Source organism: Biomphalaria glabrata, chromosome 16 (genome assembly GCF_947242115.1).
Source record: "Biomphalaria glabrata chromosome 16, xgBioGlab47.1, whole genome shotgun sequence".
Classification (NCBI taxonomy): domain Eukaryota; kingdom Metazoa; phylum Mollusca; class Gastropoda; family Planorbidae; genus Biomphalaria; species Biomphalaria glabrata.
The window spans coordinates 23,846,706-23,873,760 of NC_074726.1; the positions used below are offsets into that span (position 1 = coordinate 23,846,706).

At 33.6% G+C, this 27,055-nt stretch overlaps 1 protein-coding gene and 1 long non-coding RNA gene across 7 annotated transcripts in view; both read left to right on the forward strand.

Annotated features, from left to right (window-relative positions):
• The window catches only part of LOC106050814 (low-density lipoprotein receptor-related protein 2-like), a 61,360-nt gene extending 54,012 nt beyond the window's left edge, over positions 1-7,348 (forward strand). Inside the window, exons 20-21 of the mRNA XM_056013564.1 lie at positions 7,125-7,155; positions 7,315-7,348. Coding sequence (XP_055869539.1) covers positions 7,125-7,155; positions 7,315-7,348 — 65 coding nt within the window. The remainder of the gene's footprint in view (positions 1-7,124; positions 7,156-7,314) is intronic.
• Positions 7,349-8,417: 1,069 nt separating this feature from the next.
• Positions 8,418-25,099, forward strand: LOC106059798 (uncharacterized). Of its 6 annotated transcripts, XR_008775405.1 has the most exons (7): positions 8,418-8,532; positions 10,836-10,922; positions 13,620-13,721; positions 14,553-14,639; positions 19,336-19,437; positions 22,873-22,955; positions 24,614-25,099. It is a non-coding gene; the product is annotated as an uncharacterized LOC106059798 (long non-coding RNA). The 6 variants fall into 6 exon arrangements; XR_008775403.1 differs by lacking the exons at positions 8,418-8,532; positions 10,836-10,922 and adding an exon at positions 11,755-11,942; XR_008775407.1 differs by lacking the exons at positions 8,418-8,532; positions 10,836-10,922 and adding an exon at positions 11,760-11,798.
• The last annotated feature ends 1,956 nt before the right edge of the window (positions 25,100-27,055 follow it).

The following is a 27,055-nucleotide window of genomic DNA, read 5'->3' on the forward strand; positions in this document are numbered from 1 at the left end:
GTATTCTTAAATTGGATTACTTATACATGGATTATCATTCTTAAATTGGATTACCTATACATGGATTATTAGCGAACCACCCAAGCTATAAGAGGATTAAACTACACGAGTCAACAAGAAAAGAGTCTGTAAGTCACTATTAACAAATTAAATACATGCATATGATTATAAAGTACATGGATTTTGCTTTGATATAGCAGTAATTAAACTTGATTGTTAGTAGAGTTAGTAATTGATAACTCTTGGCATTCTTGGAGCCATATTTTGATTTCATTTTTCTAAGTGTTCTTTAAGGGTGGCTGGAGAGGGACTATTTTATGAACCATCATAACAATAGGATCTATTAGGGTCTATCCTATTTGTTCTTTAACCTCTATAAGGCCCAATGCGTTTGAGGCTCTCCTTGTTGGTACGGAGGTCATAGAATATAGTGGGAAAATATTTATTTAGCTGTTGAGTCTTGTTTGTATTTCTGTCAGTGTACTTAATCTGTATCTATATTGTTGTTTGTTTAAAAGTCCTGTATCCATATATCTGTATTTCTCCTGTCACATTTCTACTTTTTATTAATTTCTTTAAAAGCAGACTGTGTTGTTCTCTATATTGTTTCTGTGTTTGTCTCTTTACTTATACTGTACATATATTTTTCTTTCTTTTATTAATTTACATTTTTTTTACTATTTTACTTTGGCACAACAGCACACATGTATAATATATGTTGAAATTTATGACTATTGAATTTGAATAGTCTATAATTGAGTAACTGAGTAAATTTTGATCTAGATCTATACATTTGTTTCACAATTATCACTACATTCTTTCATTATGTTGTAACCATTGATTGAATTTTTTATTGTTGTACAATATACACATGTAAGATAATTGACACACACCGTATTGACAAGTATAACACAGTACATTTTTTCCTTTCTCACTTAATTAACTACACAAAGCATTAAACATGTCTTCCTATGACAAAATTTTAGAGCTAGTGAAAGTCATGGAACTAGAAGGGGATGAGAAAAAGGAATTTATTAAAAAAGAATTAGAAAAGGCAGAAAAGAAAGAAAGGGAGGAAAAAGATAGAATAGAAAGGAAAGAAAGGGAGGAAAGGGAAGAAAAGAAACAAATTAGTGATAGGGCTGAAAAGGATAAAGATAGGGAAGAAAGAGCTGCTGAAAGAGCTCATCAAAAAACATTAAAAGAACTAGAAACTAAACAAAGAGAAAGCCAAGACAAAGTAGAGTTAGCTAAACTAGAAGCTGCCAAAACAAACCCCAACATTAATACCCAACAGTCTACAACAAAGCCATTCATCTCTAAATTCCATAAATATAATTCAAAAGATGAAACACTTGAAAACTATTTAGTACAATTTGAGCATATAGCCTCAACCTATAGTCTTGACAATGAGGACATGGCCAAACACCTACTAGCAAATTTGTCAGGAGAACCCCTCAACATCATTTCCACTCTAACTGTAGACCAAAAGAAAGACTATGCAGCAGTAAAGACTAGATTATTAGAACACTTTGGAAAAAACTCAGATTTCTATCGCAAGCTATTCAGGGACACTAAATTGAAAAAAGATGGGGACTTCAACAGAATAATATTCGACATGAGGACTAACATGATAAAATGGTTAGAGCTAGCAAAATGTGACATCAAAGACCCGACACAAATCCTAGACATGCTACTTATTGACAATGTCCTCAACAACGTGACAGACTTAGTATTTACTTTCCTTAAGGAAAAGAAGATCAAGACAGAGACTGAACTGATAACGAATCTAAATCTATTTAAAGACAGTCACCCTGGACACACGATTGACAAAAGAGACCTACACCAACTAGTAGCCACAGCAACAACATTCAACAATAACAACAATGACAAATTCAAATGGTCCAACACCAAGACTTGTTTCAATTGTGGGAGAAAAGGTCACGTAAAAAACCAATGCAAAGCTCCTATAAACTACAATAACAATTACAGATACAGAAGTTACACCAGTTTCTACAACCCAAACAGCTACAAACAAAACAACAATAATTACAATAATAGACCACATAGACTACACCAGAGTGCAAGTCCCAATGAAAGAAGAAGTTTTGCAAACAGTTACCAACACAATAACTATAATAAAAACAACAGGCAATCTAGAAGGGACCAATATAACTACCACACAAACAACCACCCAAACAACTATAATAGAGGAAACAATAGAAACAACAGTGGCAATAACACCAACACCAATAGAGAAGAATTAACAGCCTACATGCATTACAATAAGCCAAAATTGAACCTATACCCCTCATACGTAAATGGAATCAAAGTAGAAGCCCTCAGAGATACAGGAAGCAGTGCCATATTAATAAATTCAAAACTAGTAAAACCAGATCAAAAACTGCCAGAAAAGATCAAACTTACATATGCCAATCAAAAGAAATTTGATATTTGTGATACAGCCAGAATACACCTAGATACCCCATGGATAACTGGAGAAGTAGATGTTATTGTTTTAGATTCACCAGCACAAGATTTAATAATTGGTAATGTTAATGGTGTAAATGATTTAAGTAAAGAAGAAATTATGGAATGGGCAGCAAAAAAGGGTGAAATTTGTGAACTAGATACAAGTCCTACTACAAACCACTTAACTAATGATAACATTATTAGAGTAGAGAATCTATCAGGATACACTAGATGGCAAACAATTATGGGAGAATTCAGCAATGTAGCACATATTAAATGGGTAGATATAAGAACTCAAGATAGATCAAATAAAATTGCATTTGTACACTTAAACACAATAGAAGATTGTTATAGAATTATTAAAGCATTCAATAACAAGTTATTTAGAGGAAGATATATTAATGTGAAATATGAAAATGTTTAACTTCACAATGTAATTAGAAACAACCATTTTCAAGCAGGTCAACCTGACATTTTTCTTGCCATGATTCAAATAAGTCATGACACTTTATTGTTACACTTTTCTTTTGGGTCATGATGACATTTATGCTTATGATCAATAACAGATCATCTATTTTCTACTCATTGTATTTTATTGTCAACTTGTAATATGACAAATACCAGATGTGTTTATTTTGTGTGTATATATTATATTTCATTACTGATTGTGCACAGCAATGTAAACAATGAGATGTAAACAACAGTGAACTACTTGAACTGTTGACCTGAATCTTTTTTTCATAACAACTCACAGATGTAAATATTGTCTAAAATTTTTTACACACCTGAATACTACAATGAATGTTTATAAACATGGAAATTTGTTTACTATTGTACTTCAATACTACACTCAGACTATTTATAGTAGTCTTATGCAAGGTCAACCTTGAACTGGATTGACATGTATCTGAAATTTTTTTTATTTTATTTTTCTTGATGATGGCAAAACTTAGAATAATATTTTGACACAGCACATCACAGTTGTAAATAAATATGAAATTTTTTCTGTAATGATTTTGAGTAAATTTACTCAGTGTGTCAAATGATACACATTGATAATGTTGTGCATCTACAATTATAGTAAAACATTGGATGTGGAATAACTTGTATATTTTTCCTTTTTTATATTGATTAGCATGTGATTGTTTATACAAATTTTTTTTCAGTACAAATGTATGCATAAAACTTGTAAACACTTGATGGAGGTACTTTTCATTACAATTAGTGTGATATTTCAGTGATTTTGCTCTCAGTGAATTAAGTATATAAATGATTATACATTTTGGACTCAGTAATTTATATGATGTTATACATAATTACTAAGATTATATAAGATGATATGAGCAATTGGAGTGAACTTACAGCACTTGATAGAATATTGGACCAAGCTCACATATATTTGTACAGTGATATTAATGTAAAATATTTTTGTCAAAGATTTTTGGTCAAAAATCTTTTTGGAGTGTGCGGCGTATGTCACAGTCCAGTTTTAGAACCTCTGTGACATGAAGTGACACTCAGTCACCTATTGTTATATTCCGTGCGGGCCAGCACGAGGTTATGTGAATAAGTTAAAGGACTCTGAAATAAGGGTCAAAAGTTAGTTAGTGAAGAACTCCAGCAGAGAGTGGATGTACGATTTTCTCTGTCTGTAATATGTACCTTAATGAATTCGATTTAATGTTAACTTGAGAGTTTTCTTCGGACTTATATTTTGAACATTTCATTGATGTGATTACTTATTCCACATGGCATGTATAGCCAGTATTTATTGGTGTATATTTTGTGACGGCTGAAGTTGCCAGTATTTTCTGTAATTTATCTTATATATAATAAACTCTACGTCTGCTACCAGTGTGTTCATCAGTAATTCTAAATGTTGTCGTAAGAGACTTTAGTATATTAGTAATGTTGCGCACTTGCAAATCTAGTGCGTCTAGTAAAGTACATCGCTAAGAGGAGCATTATAGCCGCACCAGAAGAGGTACCTACATCACACGGACGTACCCACGCCGCTACGCCTACAGCCAAAACCAGGTAGCGACAGTCTACAATCATGAAACAAAGTCTAAACTCAGAATTTCTTCAGGGAATCCTAAGAGAGAGAAAATGTTGAACAATTCATAAGTTACATTTTCTGCAGTTATTGTCTTTAATGGCACGGCTTTCGGCCAACGTGTGCATAGGTCAACCATCGTAAGGATGAATCTGTATCCTCTTTTAGACATAGGGTTTATGGGACCCACAATGTTTACGGCCACTTTCTGAAATGGTTTATCTTGCAGATCTGTCACCTGTAATGGGGTTTTTGTATAACGTTCTCTCAGCTTTGTACTGGCACAAGTGCTGCACGCTGAACAATATTTTTTCACATCTTTAAATATTCCTGGCCAGTAAAAGTTATTTAGAATTATTTTGCTTGTCCTTGCTGTCCCCATATGACCCGCAAAAGAAGCGTCATGGCCTAATTCCAAATTTCTTTTTCTGTCGGCGGCAGGAACGACTAGCTGTAGTTTATCTTTCTTATCTTGTCTCATCAGAAGCCCATTTTTAACATTAAATTTACTGGTGGGACGCCAATTCAAAAAGTTTAACCAATGTTTGGTCCTCCTTTTGTTTCAATGCATAAATGGATGTTACTTCTTATTCTGGCTGTTCAATCTATGTAGGATCGGTTGTCCCATGTTATCTCTCACACCAGATTTAGATCTAATTACCGCATTTGTAGCTTTTGACATTGCTAACCTTTGCCACTTGTATATATCTGTGATGGTAGTCTCAGTTATGCCAGTCACGTTTCCTAGAATCAAGTCATCTGCAGGTCTCCCCAACACATATGCTTCAACTTTACCAGATAAAAAAGGCGTATCTATGATTTTCCAAATAAAAATGGCGTATCTATGATTTTCCAAATAAAATGGCGTATTTATGATTTTCCAAATAAAAATGGCGTATCTATGATTTTCCAAATAAAAATGGCGTATCTATGATTTTCCAAATAAAAATGGCGTGTCTATGATTTTCCAAATAAAAATGGCGTATCTATGTCAATGACAGCTGTGGGATATTCTTCAATTGTTCCTCCAAATGTTATACATTGGACTTTCTTACCGGTCAACTGGTGAGGGTGCACATGTAGTCTCTTCACTCCGATTGTGGTCGCTACTGTGTCTCTCAAGACCCAAATAGATTTTTTCCCAACGAATCCAGGATACATTTTTAGTTTACCGGCGTCACAAGTGACGCTCCAGCCATCTGGATCTGGATTCACGAGGAAGTTGTTCGCCATGTTGATAGTCTATGCAAACTGACGCATTGTATGGATGTCCAGTTGGTCTTCCCCTGTTGCTGGTTTTAAACTCCTGACTTCTGCTTGAGCCCGTGGTCTCATTTCGTCTTAGTGGGCTTTTGTTTCTACACTGGGCCGCTAAAAGTCCCGTTTTGAAACACTTAAAACATTTTCTATTTTCACCCACATTTCTTTTCTCCAGAAGGTCCTGTTTCCATTCTTGTTTAAAGCGACTTTTATTATCATTAGTCTTTGCAGCAAATGCAAACTTGCTAGTTATCAAGTCTTCCTCCCTTTGAATTGTCTGTTCTGGATGTGCAGTAATATATTGCTGACACAATTTTACAGCTGTTGGCACATCTTTTGGTTTTCTTTCATGTAGAAAAGCCACTAACTGAGGATTGCACGAGTGAGGATCTTATCTTTGATGAACAGATCAATGAGACCTTCGAAAGTCTTTTCAGTGTTAGACAATTCGACCTAACGCATTAAGTATCTTGTAATGTCCTCAACAAATTCATGGAAAGGCTGGTTTCTCTATGGTTTAGCTTTATGGAACTCTCTTTAGCTCCATCATCTCGCTCTCTGTCTTCTCTTTCTTTTACCCACTCTTGTAAAGCAGTTCCTGTCAATCCCATCTCTTTTCCAGCGGCTATTAACTGTGATAATCTCTGCAATTCATGTTTATGTGTGTAGCATCCAATATAAACAATACAAATTGCTTTATCGCTGTGTTTGACCTAGTTTCGTCTCGGCTGATTGACTTGATTTTTTCCCACCGTTGCACGTGAGCGCACACACTTCACGACTTCACGGCCTTCTTGGTCCTTGACCTTTTCACAATGCCTTCCAAGACTAGTCAGATAACTAGAAAAACGAGCCTCCAAATATGTTACAACTTCTAAATCATATTTATATTTATAACTGGCTAGAAACTACCTTAGGTCTCGATACGTCTAGGTTCCCTGGTTCAGCTGTAGTTACAAATAAACAAGTAACACTAGATCAAACACAGAAACTTTAATAATATTTACGGCATATCACACAAGCTGGACTCTCGCTCTGACAACTAACACGCTTCCGGTCATTCGCGCAATTGTAAAAATAGATTATACCTATATAGGGCCTACACACATTCATCCGTGACAATATCATTTGCTTTTACATGGCATTATATTTCAGGGTAAGGCATAGTGTTTTGGTATTATTTTACATACAAATGTGTGACTAAAAAAAGAATCTTAAATTTTAACATTTTTTTTTTAATCATTATTTCTATTCTTCATTATTGCAGTTGACTAATTTGCACATTTTAATTAATTTTTTTTTTGCTTTATCTTTACTATATCCATTTTCAATATAGACAAGCTCTGGTGTTTTTCAAGGCACTTAAGGTAGAGAGGCTTTTATGTTACAAAAAAGATAATGAAAAAAATATATTTTTCAAAATAATGAAAATTATTCCCTGTTAACATTTTTTAAACAGATTAATATTGATAATGTTTAAGAATATATTTTTCTAATATAATTGTACATTATTTTTTTTTTTACAGAACATCAACCAGAAAAAGTATGTTAAGTTTATAATCTGTAAATCTCTATTTTTTTCATTACGTTAATGGATAAGTTGTTGTTTTTATTTTGTTTTTTTCTTCAGCTTCTTTATGTAATTGAATACATATTACATACAGGGCCGGCCATAAAAACTGCGGGGCCCTATGCGAAACGGATTTCGTATTTTACAAAACAGTAGGCCTATTTTACAAAACATTCATCTTTGCAATAAATTTGTATTAAATGAAATCTGACAATGACGTTTTTTGTTTTACATAGCGTGTACGATTGGCATCCCAAAATATCAATTTTGTCTATTTTTCAGGAGATTTTGAAGAGTTTTCAAGAGATTTAAAAATTACTTTTTTCGTAAATTTTGCAATTTTATGAGATTTCCAGGAGGTCCTGGAAAATTAGAATGGTTAAAATGGTTTAATTTATTAATTTACACCTAGAATTAGCGCGGGACCTATGAAAGTGCAAGGCCCACTGCGGCCACATAGGTTGCAGTGGCTTAAGGCCGGCCCTGATTACACAATAGGGACCAAATTCATTAATTCGTTCATTCAATTATTTGTTTTAGCACTTGGCTTCACATTTGCATGTACTTTTCAGTTTAATGGCTTCCTACTCACCGAAGCTTCTATATATAGTGTATTTATTTAGTCTGATTTTGAGAGTTATACAGCTTAAGTGGAATAACTTTCTAATATGTCTTAAGGCTATTTGTGTGTAGGCTCTGTTTGGATTGTTGGTGAAAAGGGGGGGGGGGGTATTACGGAGGGACGTTTTGCTAAGTAGGGCTTTTGACCGTTGACCTTTTGGGTGGCAAGTGCATGCTTGCAAACGAGAGAAATAGTTGTTTTTTTTTAGATCCAGATGGGCTAAAGTTTAGTTGACTTGGCAGTGTGTTGCTGCTAGGTGTTATCTGAGGATCACTGGTTTGTGCCTGGTCAGTGTTGTCCCTTGTTTCGCTCTATTTTCTCTTATTAAAAGTTTGGTCTCTTGTGCTGCCTTTTGTATATGTAATATGTATGCATTTTTCATTATTTTAGCACATTTGTATTTCTTTCTGTAAAACCATGGTTTTTATTTATTCTGTTTTTTTTTTCTTGTCTTTGAAGACCAGGACTATTTGGATGTTGATCATTATGACTATTTGCAACCTAGTACTCCAAACCTTGAAGATGGATACAAGCAACAAGGCTTGGATGACGGTTTGACATATTTCCAGCAATTTTTTAAAAATAAACATTTTACAAGAAAGTCTTGAGTTGAAGCTTTGCACCGGTTCTCCGACATAATAGCGAGGACAAAAAAGCGCTGTCAAAATAGCGCGAACAAAATAACGCAGACAGATTTTTTTTTCTTTTTCTATTAGTCTAATTATATATAATATGCCTTACGGCCATTTCCACTTCCTTTTTTTTTCAAGAGAGAGAGAGAGAGAGAGAAAGAGAGCAAGTTATGGTATTTTGTACTATTTTCGAAAAACAGTAACAAAAAAACAACAACAACCTAATAGCATTAACAAGATAGGGGACGCAGTGGCTGAGTGGTTAAGCGCTTGGCTTCCAAACCTGGGATCTCGGTGAAGACTGGGATTTTTAATTTCGGGATTTTCAGGGCGCCCCTGAGTCTAACCAACTCTAATGGGTACCTGACTTTAGTTAGGGAAAGTAAAGGCGGTTGGTCGTTGTGCTTGCCACATGACACCCTGCTTGTTAACCGTTGGCCAAAAAAACAGATGACCTTAACATCATCTGCCCTATAGATCGCAAGGTCTGAGAGGGGGAAATTTACTTATTAACAAGATAATTTTAGATCCTTTGTCATTTCGCTACATTTAAAAGGGGTGAGATAAACGAAAAGAAATAAATGTAGAATAGGGAACTGGAATGTGGCATTCGATTGGGGTCATCGGAAAACATTTCTTTCTCTAGGCTTGAAACTTTGATATGAATAAATGTATTCGGTGTTTAATATCATACTTAGATTGCATTAAAGGGAAAGGGTTTTGACAATTTTTGATATAATAGGCCTATATGTTTTGATTTACAGATAATGAATATATATATTTTTTTTATTTGCAATAATAACTTAGTAATTGATGTTTTTCCAACGTAATTTTCCTGCGCATCCAAAAACAGTCAGACTTTCACCGGGTTTCTATGTGACGTCACAAATACGTTTAATTAAATCTATTGACTTCTGTATAACGGAAGACCATACAGCAAAGTTTACATTTTCGTAAAAGAAATATATCTTCGTCTATGCAGTTAGATCTAGGATCTTGTATGCAAAGAAAAAAATGCGTATTAAAAGTAGATTTACATGCTTGACTAACCACGGCAGTGTGTATTTTCCCGCCAGACCACTCAACACACAACAAACACTAACGCTTGGTTGTCTTGTCATGATCGACTACACGTAGTCTCGACTAGCCTTACACTGACCAGCTCGTTCGAATCATTCAGACACACGATCTATTTACTTCTTGGGACAGGGAAAAGCTTAGATGAAAATGTTACTTTTTTCTCGAGTTGGTTATCCAATGCTTTTAGATCTATTTATACAAGTATATATATATATAGGCCTATATATACTGTATCATAGATCTGGACTAGGCCGTCACTAAGCCCAACAGCTAGGCCTACTGTAAGAATGAAGCGATACGATTGGTTAATTAAATGTAGTTTTTCTTTCAGTATTGTTGAGGGAATGTATGAAGTAGGTTAAAACAAAATCTCAAAGAATCCCATTTTTTTTAAGTCAAGAATTTTACTGTCTAATTTATTAAATATAAATGTTTCTAAGCATTTAAATACAAAATGGTAAAATGTTTACTATTGCAACTTTTCACGCAGAATTTAAACATGTCAATAACTCAAATTTGAAAAACCTTCGGAGTTTCCCTTTAAGATTAAAGGTTGCAAAAAAAGTAAAACTAACCAAAAGAGGAAAGAGGTGCGGGAGGTGACAGTCGAAATCTAATATAAATAAAGTTGAGAAGCCGAAGAAAAGTCTTATGAGTGCGGGTTTTTCTTAATCAAGTCAGAAATCTATGTCGGAGAAATTACGATGCGCAGGTTAAAAGAAAACAAATGGGGGTTCCAGAAAGCGAAGAGAGAGAGAGAGACAGACAGAAAAGGAAATAGAGAACAGACCTTGAAATTACACTGTAACTGATACACTAATTCACGGACTAAAAAAGTATGTTAGGGCGATCATTAAAATGTGGCCCGTTTATTACAATTAAAAACAAAAAAAAAGAAAAGAAAGGAGTGTTGCGAGCATAATTATAAGCCTGGGAACAAATCAACGGGTGTAGCCTGTGTGCACTGCTAGTATAAAATTTAAAAAAAATCATTTTAGTTTTTCAGTCGGTAATATCCTAATTTTTTTTTTTTATTTTAACAAAGTTTGTGGTCACTATTTCACTATATTATTGTTAGCTATAAAGCAAAAATAAAATTTTTGTAAATATAAAATGCATTTTCAATTTTTTTTTTGGTAATAGGTAAAGACACAGACTATCAGGAAATTGATAACTATGACCATTGTCGCCATGATACTGCTGCATACAAAGAATATAAAAGAATATATGGTAAGGTATATCTCTCTAAGATGCACTTTAGTTTTAGAATATTCGAATTCCAAACGAAACTTCTCTGGACAAGAATTCTCTTTTTGGCAGAAGTTAAAATAATGTATCTGTCTGTTCTGATTGATCCATTTTTTAAAAAATATTTTCGGTATAGTCATGTGTAGGTATGGAACATAAACAAAGTACTTCACTGGTTTGCAGAATATTTTATACTAGCCGGATATGACATGCTGCCCGCGGGACTTAGTTTTTGTAACAAAACGATGGTGAATTTAATTCCAGTGGAACCTGATGCAGTTGTTAGCACATAGAACGTTGAAATAGAGCTTCATGGGCCTACCTCCCTGATATGGCTAAAGATGACAATGTAGCAGAGAGAATACTTGCAAATCGACATGCAAATGTGTAGCAGAGAAGATATATGCAAACTTCTTTGAAAAAAAAAAAAAGATATATGCAAATGGCGTTACAGGGGAAAGACATTCAAATTATATGTCAGAGGAGATACCAGCGAATTGCGTGGGTGGCTTCCTGTGGGACAAAAATCTTTCACAAGACGTCAGTTGAAAAGGTCACTGACGACGTCCTAGAATAACAACCCTGGGAACTACAAGAATGACCGCTACTAAATCTACGTGTTAATGGCTGACATCAGAGACAATCGTCATTAATCAATCGGTGCGGAGCGTCTATCCCATAGACGGCCCGACTGCCCTAAACGCATGGACTATAGACGTTCTGGATAGACGTTCTTACCCTACTTTTGTTTTGTTGCATTTTGAATTAAAATTTTTAACTAACAACATTGGAACTATTTTTACTTTATAAAAGAGTTCTTCATCCTTTGTTTACATATAAAATAAAAGAAGTTAGAAGGTTTTGGCTTTATTTAGACATTTATTTATTACTTTTTTTACAATGTTAAAAATTTTGCCATGACTAAGCTAGTCCAAGACACACACACAATGGTTACTACTGAAGAAACTTTATAATTATTATAAAAGTTATCACAAATAAATGGTAATAATCATAATAATGACGAATTTGATCTACACTACTCTACATCTAGAATCTAAAATCTAGTAATCACTAAGTCTAAAATCTAAAAATGTTACTAAATCAGTAATCTTATTAATCTTAAATCTAGTATTAAGTAGTATCTACTAGATTCTAGATCTAGATTATTTTCTAGATATTCTAGATTGGACTAGATATAAAATAAAATTAGATCTATATTAATCATAATTGTTAGTGCAGAAGATACACTCGAGCTCATGACAGAGACCAGACTTAAAATGTATGTTGACATTACTGATTAGACAGAAAACAGAGAAGTTCGGCCTAAGCCTTGGGTTTAATAAGAAGATGAGATAAAGTCAGACCTTGTTTTTATGTGTTTGTGATGTCTTGTAAATAAACACCTCATTGATCAGGAATTCTCATCAACTGTTGTACGGATATACACACAAAGTTTGTACAAAGGTTCCTTTTACCTCCTAGGTGCTCACAAAGAACCGGTTTGGACATATTCGCACCCTAACGATGCAAAAAAAAAAAAGCAAGCTCTTTGTATTTTATTTTCGGTATTTCCCCCAAAAAGATGCAGTCTACATATAAAGCATTTTTTAAATATCACACGAATTTCGTATTTTTAAGCAATTTTTTCCTTTTGCCCCAAGTCTGCTTATTTTGAATATGTCCTTTTAGATGCGGTCTAATTAAAAAACAAAACAATACTAGATTAATAGCATTAAAAAAATAGATCCTTTTTATGATTACAGGATGCAAAATAAGGTAAAATGTAATAATAATAATAATAATAATAATAGGGCTTGTCTTCAAGTCCGAAGATTAATGTGGAATGCAGTATTTCCCGTGTCTACGCAGCCCCGGCTGCGACCTGCATATTTTGCCACATTGAGGGCAGGCATAACCATTGTTCGCCGGTGGTCGATATCTAGATGTCCTTTTCGCCGTCTACGTCTGTGCTCTGCAGCGAACTAAAACTATACATAGATGCTATATATTGATTTAAAAGCTAAAAAATGTGTGTTAAAGGGTCGATCATTTGGAGGATGCTAAAAACGTTAAGGGTTGTCTTTGCAATTAAAAAAAGGTCTAAAAGTGTGAAAGTGGGTTTTTGTGTGTGAGGGAGGGGGCTACGGTCTAAAAGCAACATCGAAATAAATAATGAGAAGCTGAAGAAAAGTCAAGAGATTGTATGTAGGACTTTTTTTGTGGGCGGGAGGTAATTTCAGGGAGGAGCAAATAAGTAAAGTTGATACTCCTTACTAGAATTTTTGGGTTAAAAGCATATTTGCATATGTGTGTAGCGTTAAAAGCAGGTCTTTCTAAATCAAGTCAAATGTCTATATTGTAGAAATGATGATTTGAACAATCAACCATACATACTTTTTTCGACCTCAAATTAGTGTATCTGAAAAAAAAGATAGAATGGGTCTTTTTTTTTTTCAGATACACTAATTCGAGTTCTAAAAAAATATGTATGGTTGATTGTTTAAATGTTGCCCGTTTATCAAAATTAAAAAAAAAAGATAGAAAAGAAAGTGGCGTTCCGGCCATAAAATAATAAAAAGCTTGCAAACGAATCAACAGGCATACTGCTAGTATTCTAGTTTTGGAATTAAATGTAATTAAATTACTAAATATCTTCTGATATATTTTTGTTTCTTAAAGAGACCTTAAAGACAGATGAATTCGAGGATGTTTCCAAGGGACCTTCTGCTTTGTCTGCTGACGTTGGCATAGAGACAAACAAAGCAGTACAGGATGATGAAGGTAATCAAAGGAGCTCTGTTGAATGTTGATGTCCCCTTCGTCTTTCATGCAAAATAATATCTTCATAAAGAATGTGGTCTACTGTCTCTACGTCTTCTATTCAGCGGCAACACCATGTGTTGCAATGCGCTCTAAATCGCCCCAAGTAATTACCAATTTGGTGGTGATTGACACAATGTAACCTGCAATCTGTGTTATAAAAGATAAGATAAAATTTCTTGCATTAAGATTAAAGGCTGCAAAAAAAAAAAGGGAAAAGGTAAGAAGTTGGGGAGGTCACAGTTGAAATCTAATATTAATAGAATTGAGAAGCCGAAGAAAAGTCATATGAGTGCGTGTGGGTGTCTCCGGAGCATTGTGGAGCGGGTCTTTCCTAATGAAGTCAAAAATATATGTTGAAGAAATTACGTTCCGCAGGTTAAAATAAAATAAAATGGGGATTCCAGAAAGTGAAGAGAGAGATAGACAGACAGAAAAGGAAATAAAGAGCAGACCCTCAAATTACATTGTAATTGATACACTAATTCACGGACTAAAAAAGTATGTTAGGTTGATCGTTAAAATGTGGCCCATTTATTACAATTTAAAAAGAAAGGAGTGTTGCGACCATAATTATAAGCCTGGGAACAAATCAACGGGTGTAGCCTGTGTGCACTGCTAGTATAAAATTTAAAAAAAATCATTTTAGTTTTTCAGTCGGTAATATCCTAATTTTTTTTTTATTTTAACAAAGTTTGTGGTCACTATTTCACTATATTATTGTTAGCTATAAAGCAATAATAAAATTTTTGTAAATATAAAATGCATTTTCAATTTTTTTTTTGGTAATAGGTAAAGACACAGACTTTCAGGAAGTTCATTATTATGACCATTTTCGCCATGATGCTGCTGCATACAAAGAAGATAAAAGAATATATGGTAAGGTATATCTCTCTATGATGCACTTTAGTCTTAGAATATTCGAATTCCAAATGATACTTCTCTGGACAAGAATTCTCTCTTTGGCAGAAGTTAAAATAATGTTTCTGTCTGTTCTGATTGATCCAATTTTTATTTTTATTTTCGGTATAGTCATGTGTAGGTATGGAACATAAACAAAGTACTTCACTAGTTTGCAGAATATTTTGTACTAGCTGGATATGACATGCTGCCCGCTGGACTTAGTTTTTTGTAACAAAACGATGGTGAATTTAATTCCAGTGGAACCTGATGCAGTAGTTAGCATATAGAACGTTGGGCATACCTCCCTGATATGGCTGAAGATGACAATGTAGCAGAGAAAATACTTGCAAATCGACATGCTAATGTGTAGCAGAGGAGATACCTGCAAACGTTGTTGCAAAAAAAAAAAAAGATATATGCAAAGGGCGTAACAGAGGAAAGACATTCAAATTGTGTGTCAAAGGAGATACCAGTGAATTGCTTGGTGGCTTCCTGTGGGACTAAAAATCTTTCACAAGATGTCAGATGAAAAGGTCTCTGACGACGTCCTAGAACAACAACCCTGGGAACTACAAAGAGTGACCGCTACTAAATCTACATGTTAATGGCTGACATCAGTGACAACCGTCATTTTAGAGGACGAACCAAATATCACGACATCGCTCCGAGAGAAAACTGGCAAATTGGAGAAGGAGAAAACACAGATGACTTTATGGGGAATATGCTCTCCCTTCATCTGTCATTCCCACTGATCAACTTTCACCTGAACTGACAAACTTTCTCTGCCCTGGCCTGAACCTGTTTCTTTACGGAACGAAATATCTAAAGAGGAGGCAATGTTATAACCATGCCTTGCACACCCCTATCCAAGTTAGTGCAGAAGATGCACTCGAGCTCATGACAGAGACCAGACTTAAAATGTATGTTGACATTAGACAGAAAACAGAGAAGTTCGGCCTAAGCCTTGGGTTTAATAAGAAGATGTGTTTGTGATGTCTTGTAAATAAACACCTCATTGATCAGGAATTCTCATCAACTGTTGTACGGATACTAGGGGTGCACCGGATAGTACTTTTTGATATCCGGCCGGGGCAGGATATGACCGGATAGTAAAATTTGATATTCGGCCGGAGCCGGATACCTAAGTGTCTTGTTAATAGCTTGTGTTGCTGAACATTTTACGAAACTGTTAAATAACATACCTATATTGGTTGGTTTTATTTTTTCCTTTGATATACCTTATTGTTTTAAACTCTGTTACTGATTGATTTATTCAAACTTAACATTATTTCTAAAAATCTGTATAGCATGAGTGTATCTGTGTGTATGTACGTCGCCAATGTACGATGCCACCAACTGTAAAGGATGTGTGTAGGAAGGTCAATGTTAATAATTTTAGTATATATTTAACTAATTACTAATGTAAATCTCTCATAAGTAAAGTGCAATCTGCCTTGTATAGTGGTCGGATGTATGTGTTCATGCATTTTAGAGCAACAACCTGGTCAGATATACCTAGTGAGCCTAAACATGTAGTGCTAGAGTAGTGTGTATAGTTGTTTGTGTTAACCATCAAGCATTGTTTTTTCCTTGAGCATACGCACGCAATAGAGTTGGGTGTCAGTCAAAAAAGATAACACATTGGCATGGTCAGTCAAGCATATAGATAAATTATACCCGTCCACTAGTTAGAGGTCAAGGGTTGTTTTTTTTTACGCTTTTTTATTATTTTTTTTTTTATTGTTTCTTTGTTTGCTAGATCTAACTGCGGTACTATTAATCAATTTATTTTATGCGATTTTAAAATTTACTGTAAGGTTTTCTGTTATTTATAAAGTCAAAAGAATTAAACAATGAAATTAGCTTTCTTTGTAAAGATTTTAATACAAGGTAAAAATACACACACGCAAACATGCACATCTTTGTTTTATTTTATTGTGCAAAGAACGTACGTAAGAAACATTAAATGCAAAGAACGTATGTTAGAAACATATTTCTTAATTAATACTTATTAATTATTTTATTCGTGGTTTCAGTAACTGTTACAAAAGGGAACCATAGTAAGCCTATGGATGTCAGGTGTGTAAAAGTCGTCCTGGCCTGATACACAGTGGCTAAGTACGCATCTTAAGTAAAAAAAAATAATAACAAGGAGTTAATTGACTGTCACAAATTATTAAGAATATTGTTATCAAATCAAGACACTTAACTGCAGGAGTAATATTCAAGTTAACACGTTAGAAAAAGTATTTAACCGTAATATTTATTGACAGTGTAATATCCTTTGTTAGCACGTTGCGTTTTTTCATTCTGGCTTAAAAATGGTCAGTGTCTATCAATAAATTGGGTGTCAAGGACCAAAAAAAATAAAATAATGAGTAGGGGGTGTTTAGCTCTCCATTTAAAGATAGCCCTGGTCGTGTCTTCTACAAAATAATTAGTTACTGGCTTACTAGGCTATATAATCTCGCGGTTTGTGTTCTGTGTAGCTAAAGGTCACTGGTTTTGGTGCGTGTGATCTTTAGTCCAGCTTACTAATTGAGATTTATGTTCAAGTAACTCGGCACACTTGAAAAAGTGTGGCCTCTAGCCCAACCACGTGATTAAGATTTTTCTCCAAATAAGCAAACTCTTTGTCCGGATACCCGTGTAGATGTTTGGCTTGAAGTCCAGTCCCCTTTCCCCCCCCCCCTCCCCAATTAAGATTAACTACTGAGTAAACAAACATAGTTCCCTCATGTGACCTCTAGAGAGTGCTTACGTCCATCGTATCTGACTTGGGGTCACCTGTCAATCAATGAACTCAATGTGATGGACTAAACAAATAAAAGGGGGAGGGAGTTGTCCATCTGGAAATATACCTAGTTACCTTAGAGGTGTGGCTCTTGTAGTCCAGCCCCCCTAATAAAGATTAACTACTAAATAAACAAACTCAGTTCCCTCAAAAGGTGTGACCCCTAAAGAGTGTCAATACGCTGACATTAAACCTACGTCCATCGTATTTAACTTGTGGTCACCTGCCTATAAAAAAACTCAATGTGATGGACTAAACAAATAAAAGGGGTGGGAGTTGTTCATCTCTACCTCTGGAGATATACCAGCGCCTTCGACATACACGGAGGTCACGCCTTGATATACCCGCACAGCTAGACAGACGTCTGGCCAGCATGACGTAGTCACGGAATGTAGCATTTTAACATGTTAACTAACCTACTCAAAGGTCAAGACAAATTGAAAAAAGTGCCAGCCATTGCTGCTCTGTATGTAAAGCGCATTTATGATGTAAAGTTTCATTTCTATTTATATTAAGTTATTAACACGCCTTGTCTTTATAATAAACGATGTTTGGTGCATATTCATAATGGTTCTATTTTTAAGCACATTATTTTGTTTTAATATAAACATTAATACATTCTACAACAGACATTAATGGAACGAGGTCCACTTTATGCATATTAAATAGGTGTATTTTTTACTATCCGGTTTACTATCCGGTAGTGATATCCGACTGGAGCCGAATAGCACCGAATAGTAAAAAATGCCGGATATTCGGCAGAAGCCGGAGCCGGAGGGACTATCCGGTGCACCCCTAACGGATACACACAAAGTTTGTACAAAGGTTCCTTTTACCTCCTAGGTGCTCACAAAGAACCAGTTTGGACATATTCGCAACCTGAAACCTGACGACCTTAATTCGTGAAAAAAAAGGAAGCTCTTTGTATTTTATTTTCGGTATTTCCCCCAAAAAGATGCAGTCTACTACATATTAAGCATTTTTTAAATATCACATGAATTTCGTATTTTTAAGCAATTTTTTTCTTTTGCCCTTAGTCTGCTTATTTTGAATATGTCTAATTAAAAAAACAAAACATACTAAATTAATAGCATTAAAAAAATAGATCTAGTCTTTTTATGATTGAAGGATGCAAAATAAGGTAAAATCTAATAATAATAATAATAAGGCTTTTTAAGTCCGAAGATTAATGTGGAATGCAGTATTTCCCGTGTCTACGCAGCCCCGGCTGCGACCTGCATATTTTTCCACATCGAGGGCAGGCATAACCATTGTTCGCCGGTGGTCGATATAGATGTCCTTTTCGCCTTCTACGTCTGTGCTCGGCTGCGAACTAAAACTAGACATAGATGCTATATATTGATTTAAAAGCTAAAAAATGTGTGTTAAAGGGTCGATCATTTGGAGGATGCTAAAAACATTAAGGGTTGTCTTTGCAATAAAAAAAAGGTCTAAAAGTGTGAAAGTGGGTTTTTGTGTGTGAGGGAGGGGGCTACGGTCTAAAAGCAACATCGAAATAAATAATGAGAAGCTGAAGAAAAGTCAAGAGATTGTATGTAGGACTTTTTTTGTGGGCGGTAGGTAATTTCAGGGGGGAGCAAATAAGTAAAGTTGATAGGCCCTACTAGAATTTTTGGGTCTTTTTTTTTTTCAGATACACTAATTCGAGTTCTAAAAAAATATGTATGGTTGATTGTTTAAATGTTGCCCGTTTATCAAAATTTAAAAAAAAAGATAGAAAAGAAAGTGGCGTTCCAGCCATAAAATAATAAAAAGCTTGCAAACGAATCAACAGGCATACTGCTAGTATTCTAGTTTTGGAATTAAATGTAATTAAATTACTAAATATCTTTTAATATATATTTTTGTTTTATAAAGAGGCCTTAAAGACAGATGAATTCAAAGATGTTTCCAAGGAACCTTCTGCTTTGTCTGCTGACGTTGGCATAGAGACAAACAAAGCAGTACAGGATGATGAAGGTAATCAAATGAGCTCTGTTGAATGTCGATGTCCCCTTCGTCTTTCATGCAAAATAATATCTTCATAAAGAATGTGGTCTACTGTCTCTACGTCTTCTATTCAGCGGCAACACCATGTGTCGCAATGCGCTCTAAATTGCCCCAAGTAATCACCAATTTGGTGGTGATTGACACAATGTAACCTGCAATCAGCTCATAACATTTATTGTTAATAATGATACAGTAGTAGATTAATTAGGCCCTGATATTGTTAATTTTTTAGCACCCCCCCCCCCCCCTTTGAAAGGGGAAAAGAAGCTATTTGTTTTGTGTGGAATGTCTGTCCGTTCGTCCCATTTAGATCTCGTAAACTAGAAAAGATAGTGAAAATCTGACATCATAATATTTTAGACCATTCAAAGTTCTAATGCTAAGGCTACTTTTTTTCTTTTCTGATAGCGAAAAATTGAATTTTTAAAATCACTTATGCAAGCTGTTTTTATGAAAAATACATCACTTTACAACTATTCACTATTTTTAACTCATTTATGAAAACGGTTTTAAATTTTTTGTCTAAATTTTTTTAAAAATTTGTATTGCTAAGTTAAGTTTTGTATTATTAACTACTACATTTACACATTTTTAGAGAAAAAATCTATTTATGATGCATATAAATTACACATAATTTAAAAACAAAAATTAATAAGTAGTTTTTCATATTATCGTGTGAACTGCAGCATTGCTCTTTGACGGTAGAACACTTAACTAAAGGACATTTGTTTTTACGGAAATGTTTTTTTCTTGAGGAATAAGAGATTGTTCCTTTACAAAACAATTAGAGCAATTATATATTCATTATAAGAAATTAGTTAGGCCAGGTTCACATCTAACTTCACATTCACTTTCACCTATCATTTGGTCTGTTGAGATTAGGTTACCACGCAAGATCCGTCAACCTTCTTTCTCCATTCTTCTCTGTCATTTGTCTTTGATAGAGTTTCATTCTTATGTTCTTTCTGAAAATATTGAAACCTCTATTTTACCTGCCTGTTTGGATCACCTTTTTTTTTTGTTGTTTTGTTGTGTTTGTTTGTTTTTGGAGGATTTTTAAGAAATAAATAAAGCACTTCATCAAAGAAGATTTTAAAACATAATAGGCTAGGGGCGCAAACTCAGCTATTAATTTGTTTACCTATAACATTCCTGTTTGCATTAGTCTTATAACAAAATAACTTTAAGATTATGGTCATATGAATATACAGACCTAGTACATTCAGACTTCAACGAGATTCAAACCTAAGACTCATTTCAGAAGCCAAGCACTTTTCTACTCAACAACCAGGCCCCCAAAACAAGAATGTAAAATAATATTTTTAAAAAAAGTAACGTTTCCCTTTTCAGAACTTGCGATCTATGGGGCAGATGATGTTAAGGTCATCTGTTTCTTTGGCCAACGGTTAATGAGCAGGGTGTTATGTGGCCAGCACAACGACCAACCGCCTTTACTTTCCCCTACTAAAGTCTGGTACCCATTAGAGTTGGGTTGACTCAGGGGCGCACTAAAAATCCAGAAATTCAAAATCCCAGTCTTCACCGGGATTCAAACCCAGGACCTCATTTTCGTAAGCCAAGCTAATTTATAAGTAAACTAGTCGACCGGCAGCGTAGCATATATCGCTATTTTGCATGGCCGGTCATATGCCACTGCAACCTATGCGACCACAGAGGGCCCCCACTTTCAAAGGATCTACACTTTCATTGGACCCGCGCTAATTATTAAATTAAACCATTTTGTAACTTAAAACAGATTTCCCGCGCCCTCCTGTCAATTTACCAGGAGCTCCTGGAAATCTCCCGAAATTGCAAAATATACAAAAAAGTCCTTAAAATATACTTAAATATATTTTAAAAATTGTCATTTTGGGGTGTAAAGTAATTCTGTACGTAGTAAAGAATGAATAAAATTCATAGACGAATTTATTTTCAAATACAAACTCTTAAATTTCACTTATTATCCGCTTCCCTACCCAAACTTGGCCCGTGAAATCCGTTTCGCATAGGGTCCCAAAATGCTTAAGTCCAGCCCTCCTTTTTAGTGACGGGTGAATATTCATAGTAGATTAGTTGTTCTCTTTCCATGACTTCTTTGTCACAATGGTTAAGTCCGGCGCTGCTATTTAATGTTTGTAAAATGTTTGTTTATATAATGTTTTACATGTTTCGGATGTTCCTTCAGAGTTGAAGATAGTTAACTTCCTAGTCCAAACCTACCCCAGGACGAAGGGGGATTGGAGCGGTCAGGGTTTGACAGTCCAGCGCACAGCCATCCGTATCGATGTGTGATTACCCACTTGTTCTCCCCCCCCCCCCCTCTTGTTTTTTCATGGGGTTACTATCTGCAGAAATAAGAGAGTGATCTTTCCTTTACTTCTTGCTCATTCAGACTGTTGAGGGAAGAAGAGAATTATATATATAGATTTAATGAATCATATTACATAATTATTAAGACCAACAAATGGTGACTCGCTCTAAAAAGACTACCACTAATAATAATTATTCCATGTATATAGTACCTTTAGTAAACTTTATGGATGGTCTTGTTGCTTTGAGCACATAAAAAGTTGCTAAAAAAGGACAACTAGTCTAAATAATTTTCAACTATGTGGGTCTTAGTCTTAATGTTCTTCTGGAAGATAGTGAAACCTTTTGTCCATGTAGTGAAAATCCCACTGGCCAGAAGTTTTGGGTAAAAATATGGCACAGAAGAGATAAATCTATTGAGCACAAAGATCTCTGATAGATACACTGAACTGTTAGTTTACTATGGTACAATGACATTTCATAATGTTAAATTAATGGTATAGTATTTGCTTCGGACTGTTGTTTTAATGGTCCGATATTCAAAACCTGTTCGTCAGAATTTCTCACCATCCTGTAAGAGGTTTGGGCTTGTATGAAAGAATCTTCCATTCTGAAGGAATATCCGAAACATGTAGAAAATATAATATAAACATAAACAACACTTGCATTGAGGGCAACGCGTCACAACCTTGTGAAAGGATAGGGAGACAATGGAGTCTACTCTAAGATTCTTTGTTGACTTTGTGTACTAAGACTGATTTATTGGTCCATTTTAAAATGGTTTTAGAAATTAAAATACAAATTCAAACATCTTAAACATTTTGACTACTATAATCGCATTCTGATCCTGTTTGTTTTGTTTGATAGTTAAAGAGTAGGCCTAGTATTGATGTAGTCACATAGAGGCAGGGGCAATTGAGATTTTGTATCAATTTTTTTTTTTTTTTGCTTAATGAATAAAAGCTGCTCTTTTTAAAACAACATATTTATTGCTATGTGAGTGTTTGTAGTCCTGTAAAATTTTCCTCACTTACTCAATGCATTTGTTTTAAATTTCTTATAATATAATTAAAATGTTTTTTTTTCTTTTTTAAGATTTTGATGAACAAAAGAAATCTAGGGAAAATGATTATGTCTGGTCTGAATAAAGCATGGTTCCAAGTTTTTATATTAACATAGTAAGTTAAATTGAAACCATAGTATACTATATCTAGACTGGACATGGAGATTTTTTAACTTTACAAAAAATGTCATGAACATTTTTTAGAAAGTTGGATCAAGGCGTTGTTTTGTAAAGTAGTTTAAAGAAATAAAGTGTTTTTTTTAACCTATGTAATGTATAATTTAATTTTTAGATCTAGATCTAGTAATTGAACATCAAAAATAAGAGTACTCTCGTCTCATAATTATTATTTTCCAATTTTTAGATACATAATCTAGAAAGATCTAGGTATTCAATCTATTTAAATGTACATAAGATGATTTAAATCAACATGAATTATTTCCATCTAGGATTTTTGAAACATTATCTCAATGGAAATAAACAGGAAATGGCTTTGTTTCATATATTTTGTGTGAATATCTGAGAAATGATTTTGCATTATTTCTAAACTTTGAAAACTAAAGATCATTACTTTTCTAAGACAGAAAAGATTGATTGGGGCGACTCCCTTGGAGCCTGAAAAAAAGAGTTTACGTACATAAAAATCTATATATGTTTAGGTCTGTGAATCGATCAATCGCGGATAAGAATTTATTTCCGGTTTCCAGTCTAGATATAATATATAAGTCTATGGTTGAAACATTATATATTGACTTTGGGCTTCAGCTAGAAAACCTTTTTCATTTTAACAAAGCTTATATCAACTCGTTTTGTCTGTCTATTTGTCTGGCCAAAAGTTTGTACACCCAATCTCTGTTCATTTTTAGCACTAGTATTTCCTTTACTTGACAACACAAGAATCAATAACAAGTATTAAATAATTAACCATTGGTGATTAAATATTTTGTTTAGTATTGAACAAGGGAAAAAAATTGTACTTGACATATGTGGTGGTATAAGTTGAATTAATTCTTTTTGAGTAGGCTTGAGCCCACCTATTAAAAAAAAATGCATTTAAAAAGCAATCACCCAGACATCCCCACTCCTTTCCAACTGGTCCAGACAGGTAATAGAATTATAGCATATTGAGAAAGCTAAAAGCGTGAAATAGCGCTAATCTTAAAGCAATTGGCAAAAATATTTCCAATCGGGCTGATTTTTTATTGTTAGTATAGAGTCTATATATATTACAAATTTTATAATAATAATAATAATCTTTTTTATCCGTAAGGAAATTTGTATTACAATTTGTGCATTACACCAAACAAAAAACATTATAACTATAAGAAACCAAAGTGTACATTCACACCAGACTCACTCATAATTTACATGTGACAAAGCTTATACCAGATTGTTCTTATTTAATGATTTGATTGCCAGGGGAACAAAAGAGTGTTTGTGTCTGTTTGTCTTTGCTATCAGTGTCTTGTATCTCTTTTGTGATGGTAAAATAACAAAATCCTGACACAAAGGGTGATTCTTTATTTCGAGGATCTTGTTAGCTTTTTTATAGATGTTAAACAACTGCCCATAATGACATGACTGATCCATACTAATAAATACAACTACACATAATATAAGCTTTATTTTTATGTTGTTGTTTTTTTTTAAATAAATAAATGTATTTTTAAAATATTTACCCTTTTATATTATTTTTTCTACAAAGTAGAATTAGTTTCTTTTTAATGTTTCCGATTTTCACATTACTTTTACATTATTATCTAATCTTCACAGGCCTAAACAATAGGAACTGATGATTTTTGTGGCAACGTGACATCAAAAGCTCCACATAACATTCCACATATTTTTTTGTTTCCCATATGCCTATCACTGTTTACATATGGTATACATTAGGAGTACAACAAAGGAATATTTTCTAAAAAGTTGTAGAACTTTAGTCTTATTAGTCAAATTTCATTTTTTTACTTAGCTCAAAAGTTTAATAATCATCATAGCTTAGTAAGAGTGGCAGTCTGTAAAATTGGAAGGTGGTCAAAAGCTTCGGCAGATGTATGAAAAGCTTATACACCATGGTGAAACTTAATTTTAGACAATTTAGGGAGAGAGAGAGAATATCTTAAAGGATCAAAATAGCTATATATAAACAAGTACTAGGAAAAGTTGAATAATCAACAGAGCTAATTTTAAAGAGACTGCAACCTCCTTCCTAATTCACATTACACATATACTTGCCAATTCCTTCATCAATATTATTTTAAAATTTTATTGAGAGACATTTAATGAAGAAATTTTAAGTTATATAATCCTATATATATATTTATTTTAATTAAAAATATTAACATATACAATTCTTTGTACATGATTTTTAAAGAAAATATTTAGAAAAAATGGAATATAGAACACATTTTATATTTTTCATAGCTTTTAAATACATGAGTTTATAAAATTTCCTTTAGAATAATAAGATTATTGATTAGTTCAAAGATATGTAATACTCTTGAAATTTAGCAAATATAAGTGTATTATCATCTATTTGTTGGTTGCTTCACCTTTCACCATAGTGAAACTTAATTTTGGACAATTTAGAGAGAGGGAGAGAGAGAATACCTTAATGGACCAAAATAGCTGGCAGATCCGGGGGAAGGGGCGGTAGTGGCGATCGCCCCCCCCCCCCCCCCCCTTGGCGAATTTTAGTAAAGAAATCACACAATTTGTATACGAATTTTTTAGTATATACTAATAATATATACTAATTAGTTATATTTAAACCTATTTTTAGATTATAGTTTGTGAACAAAATTAGTAGAATATCTACATAATATAAGCTTCATATTGATGTTTTAACCCATTTGTATATTATGTCGCACACAGACTCTGATCTTGAATTTTATCATTAATAAATATAAAATGAAAAAAGGGTTGTACCAGATGGGAGGGGCGATACATGCAATTGCCTTCCGCCCATTAGGAGAAACCGATTTTAGTTAAGAAATTACAAAATTTAAAAAAAAAGGCACAAATATAATTTATATGTGCTATAAATTCAATTCTTATATCGAGTCGCCCCACCCTTATCCTTTAATGCCAAATGCAATCATTAACAGAAATTATGAAAGGAGCGAGGATTAATCGTTTTCACTCTTCCGCCCCACCCCTTTCCAGACGAAAACATGACGTTTTAAAACAGAAAAGTCAAATATGGCGACAGATTTTCTGTAATTTCACACAAATTTATTATCTTTGTTATTTTAAGACTTTGTTTTTGGAAAATTTAGAATTCATACGAAATTTTTCATTATAAGATTACAATTGAGATGAGTTCTGAACCCAAATATTATTTTCATAGTCACATTTTTCCAACCTTTATTCATACTGATATTTTTTCTATTGTATAAAAAAATAAGAATATAACTCACAATAGGCCTATATACTTGAATCCTTAAAATGAAAGAAAAATTAGAGTAGAATCTAATTGGCCCACAATTTTTCCTCCTAATTCCAAAATATTTTGTTGAATTTAGAATTACAGTTTTGTAACAAAAAAAAAGTTACAAACATGCCTATGGAACAAAATGTATCACTTACAAATGAGCTTTTTAAAAAATATTATTTTTCGAATAATTTCTTTTCACGGTGAATCCAAAGTCTTAATCTGAATATGTGGGGTATCTTATCTTTTCAAGGAACAAATCGGTTGTATTAGCATTGTAGTAAAAGCCTGTTAATTCATATTAATTCATATTAGAATATTTTTCAAGTAAAACATTCAAAAGGTCCTTTTTTAATAGGTTTTAGTCTCATTCACATTGGCAATCATATTAAAATTTACCCTCACATTTACCTTTATAGTTATCTTCTATTGACATTTATTTGCCTTCATATCGACCTTTATATTTACTTTCACATCGACCTTTATATTTACCTACACATGTCACTTTATATTTACATTCTTATTGACCTTCACATTGACCTTTATATTTACCTCCTTATTGATTTTTGTAGTTCAATTTACATTCCAACTGACCTTGTTTACAAAATTGTTTACATTTACCATCTGCGATTTTTATTTGAAATGCAGTATGTATAATACATTATATAAATGTAATGAGTTTCCTATTTAAAAAGAAGAATTGTTTATATCATCTATAACACATACATAATGCTACATTGTACTTTGTTCATAAGAATACGTATCATTTCACTACAGGTCGATAT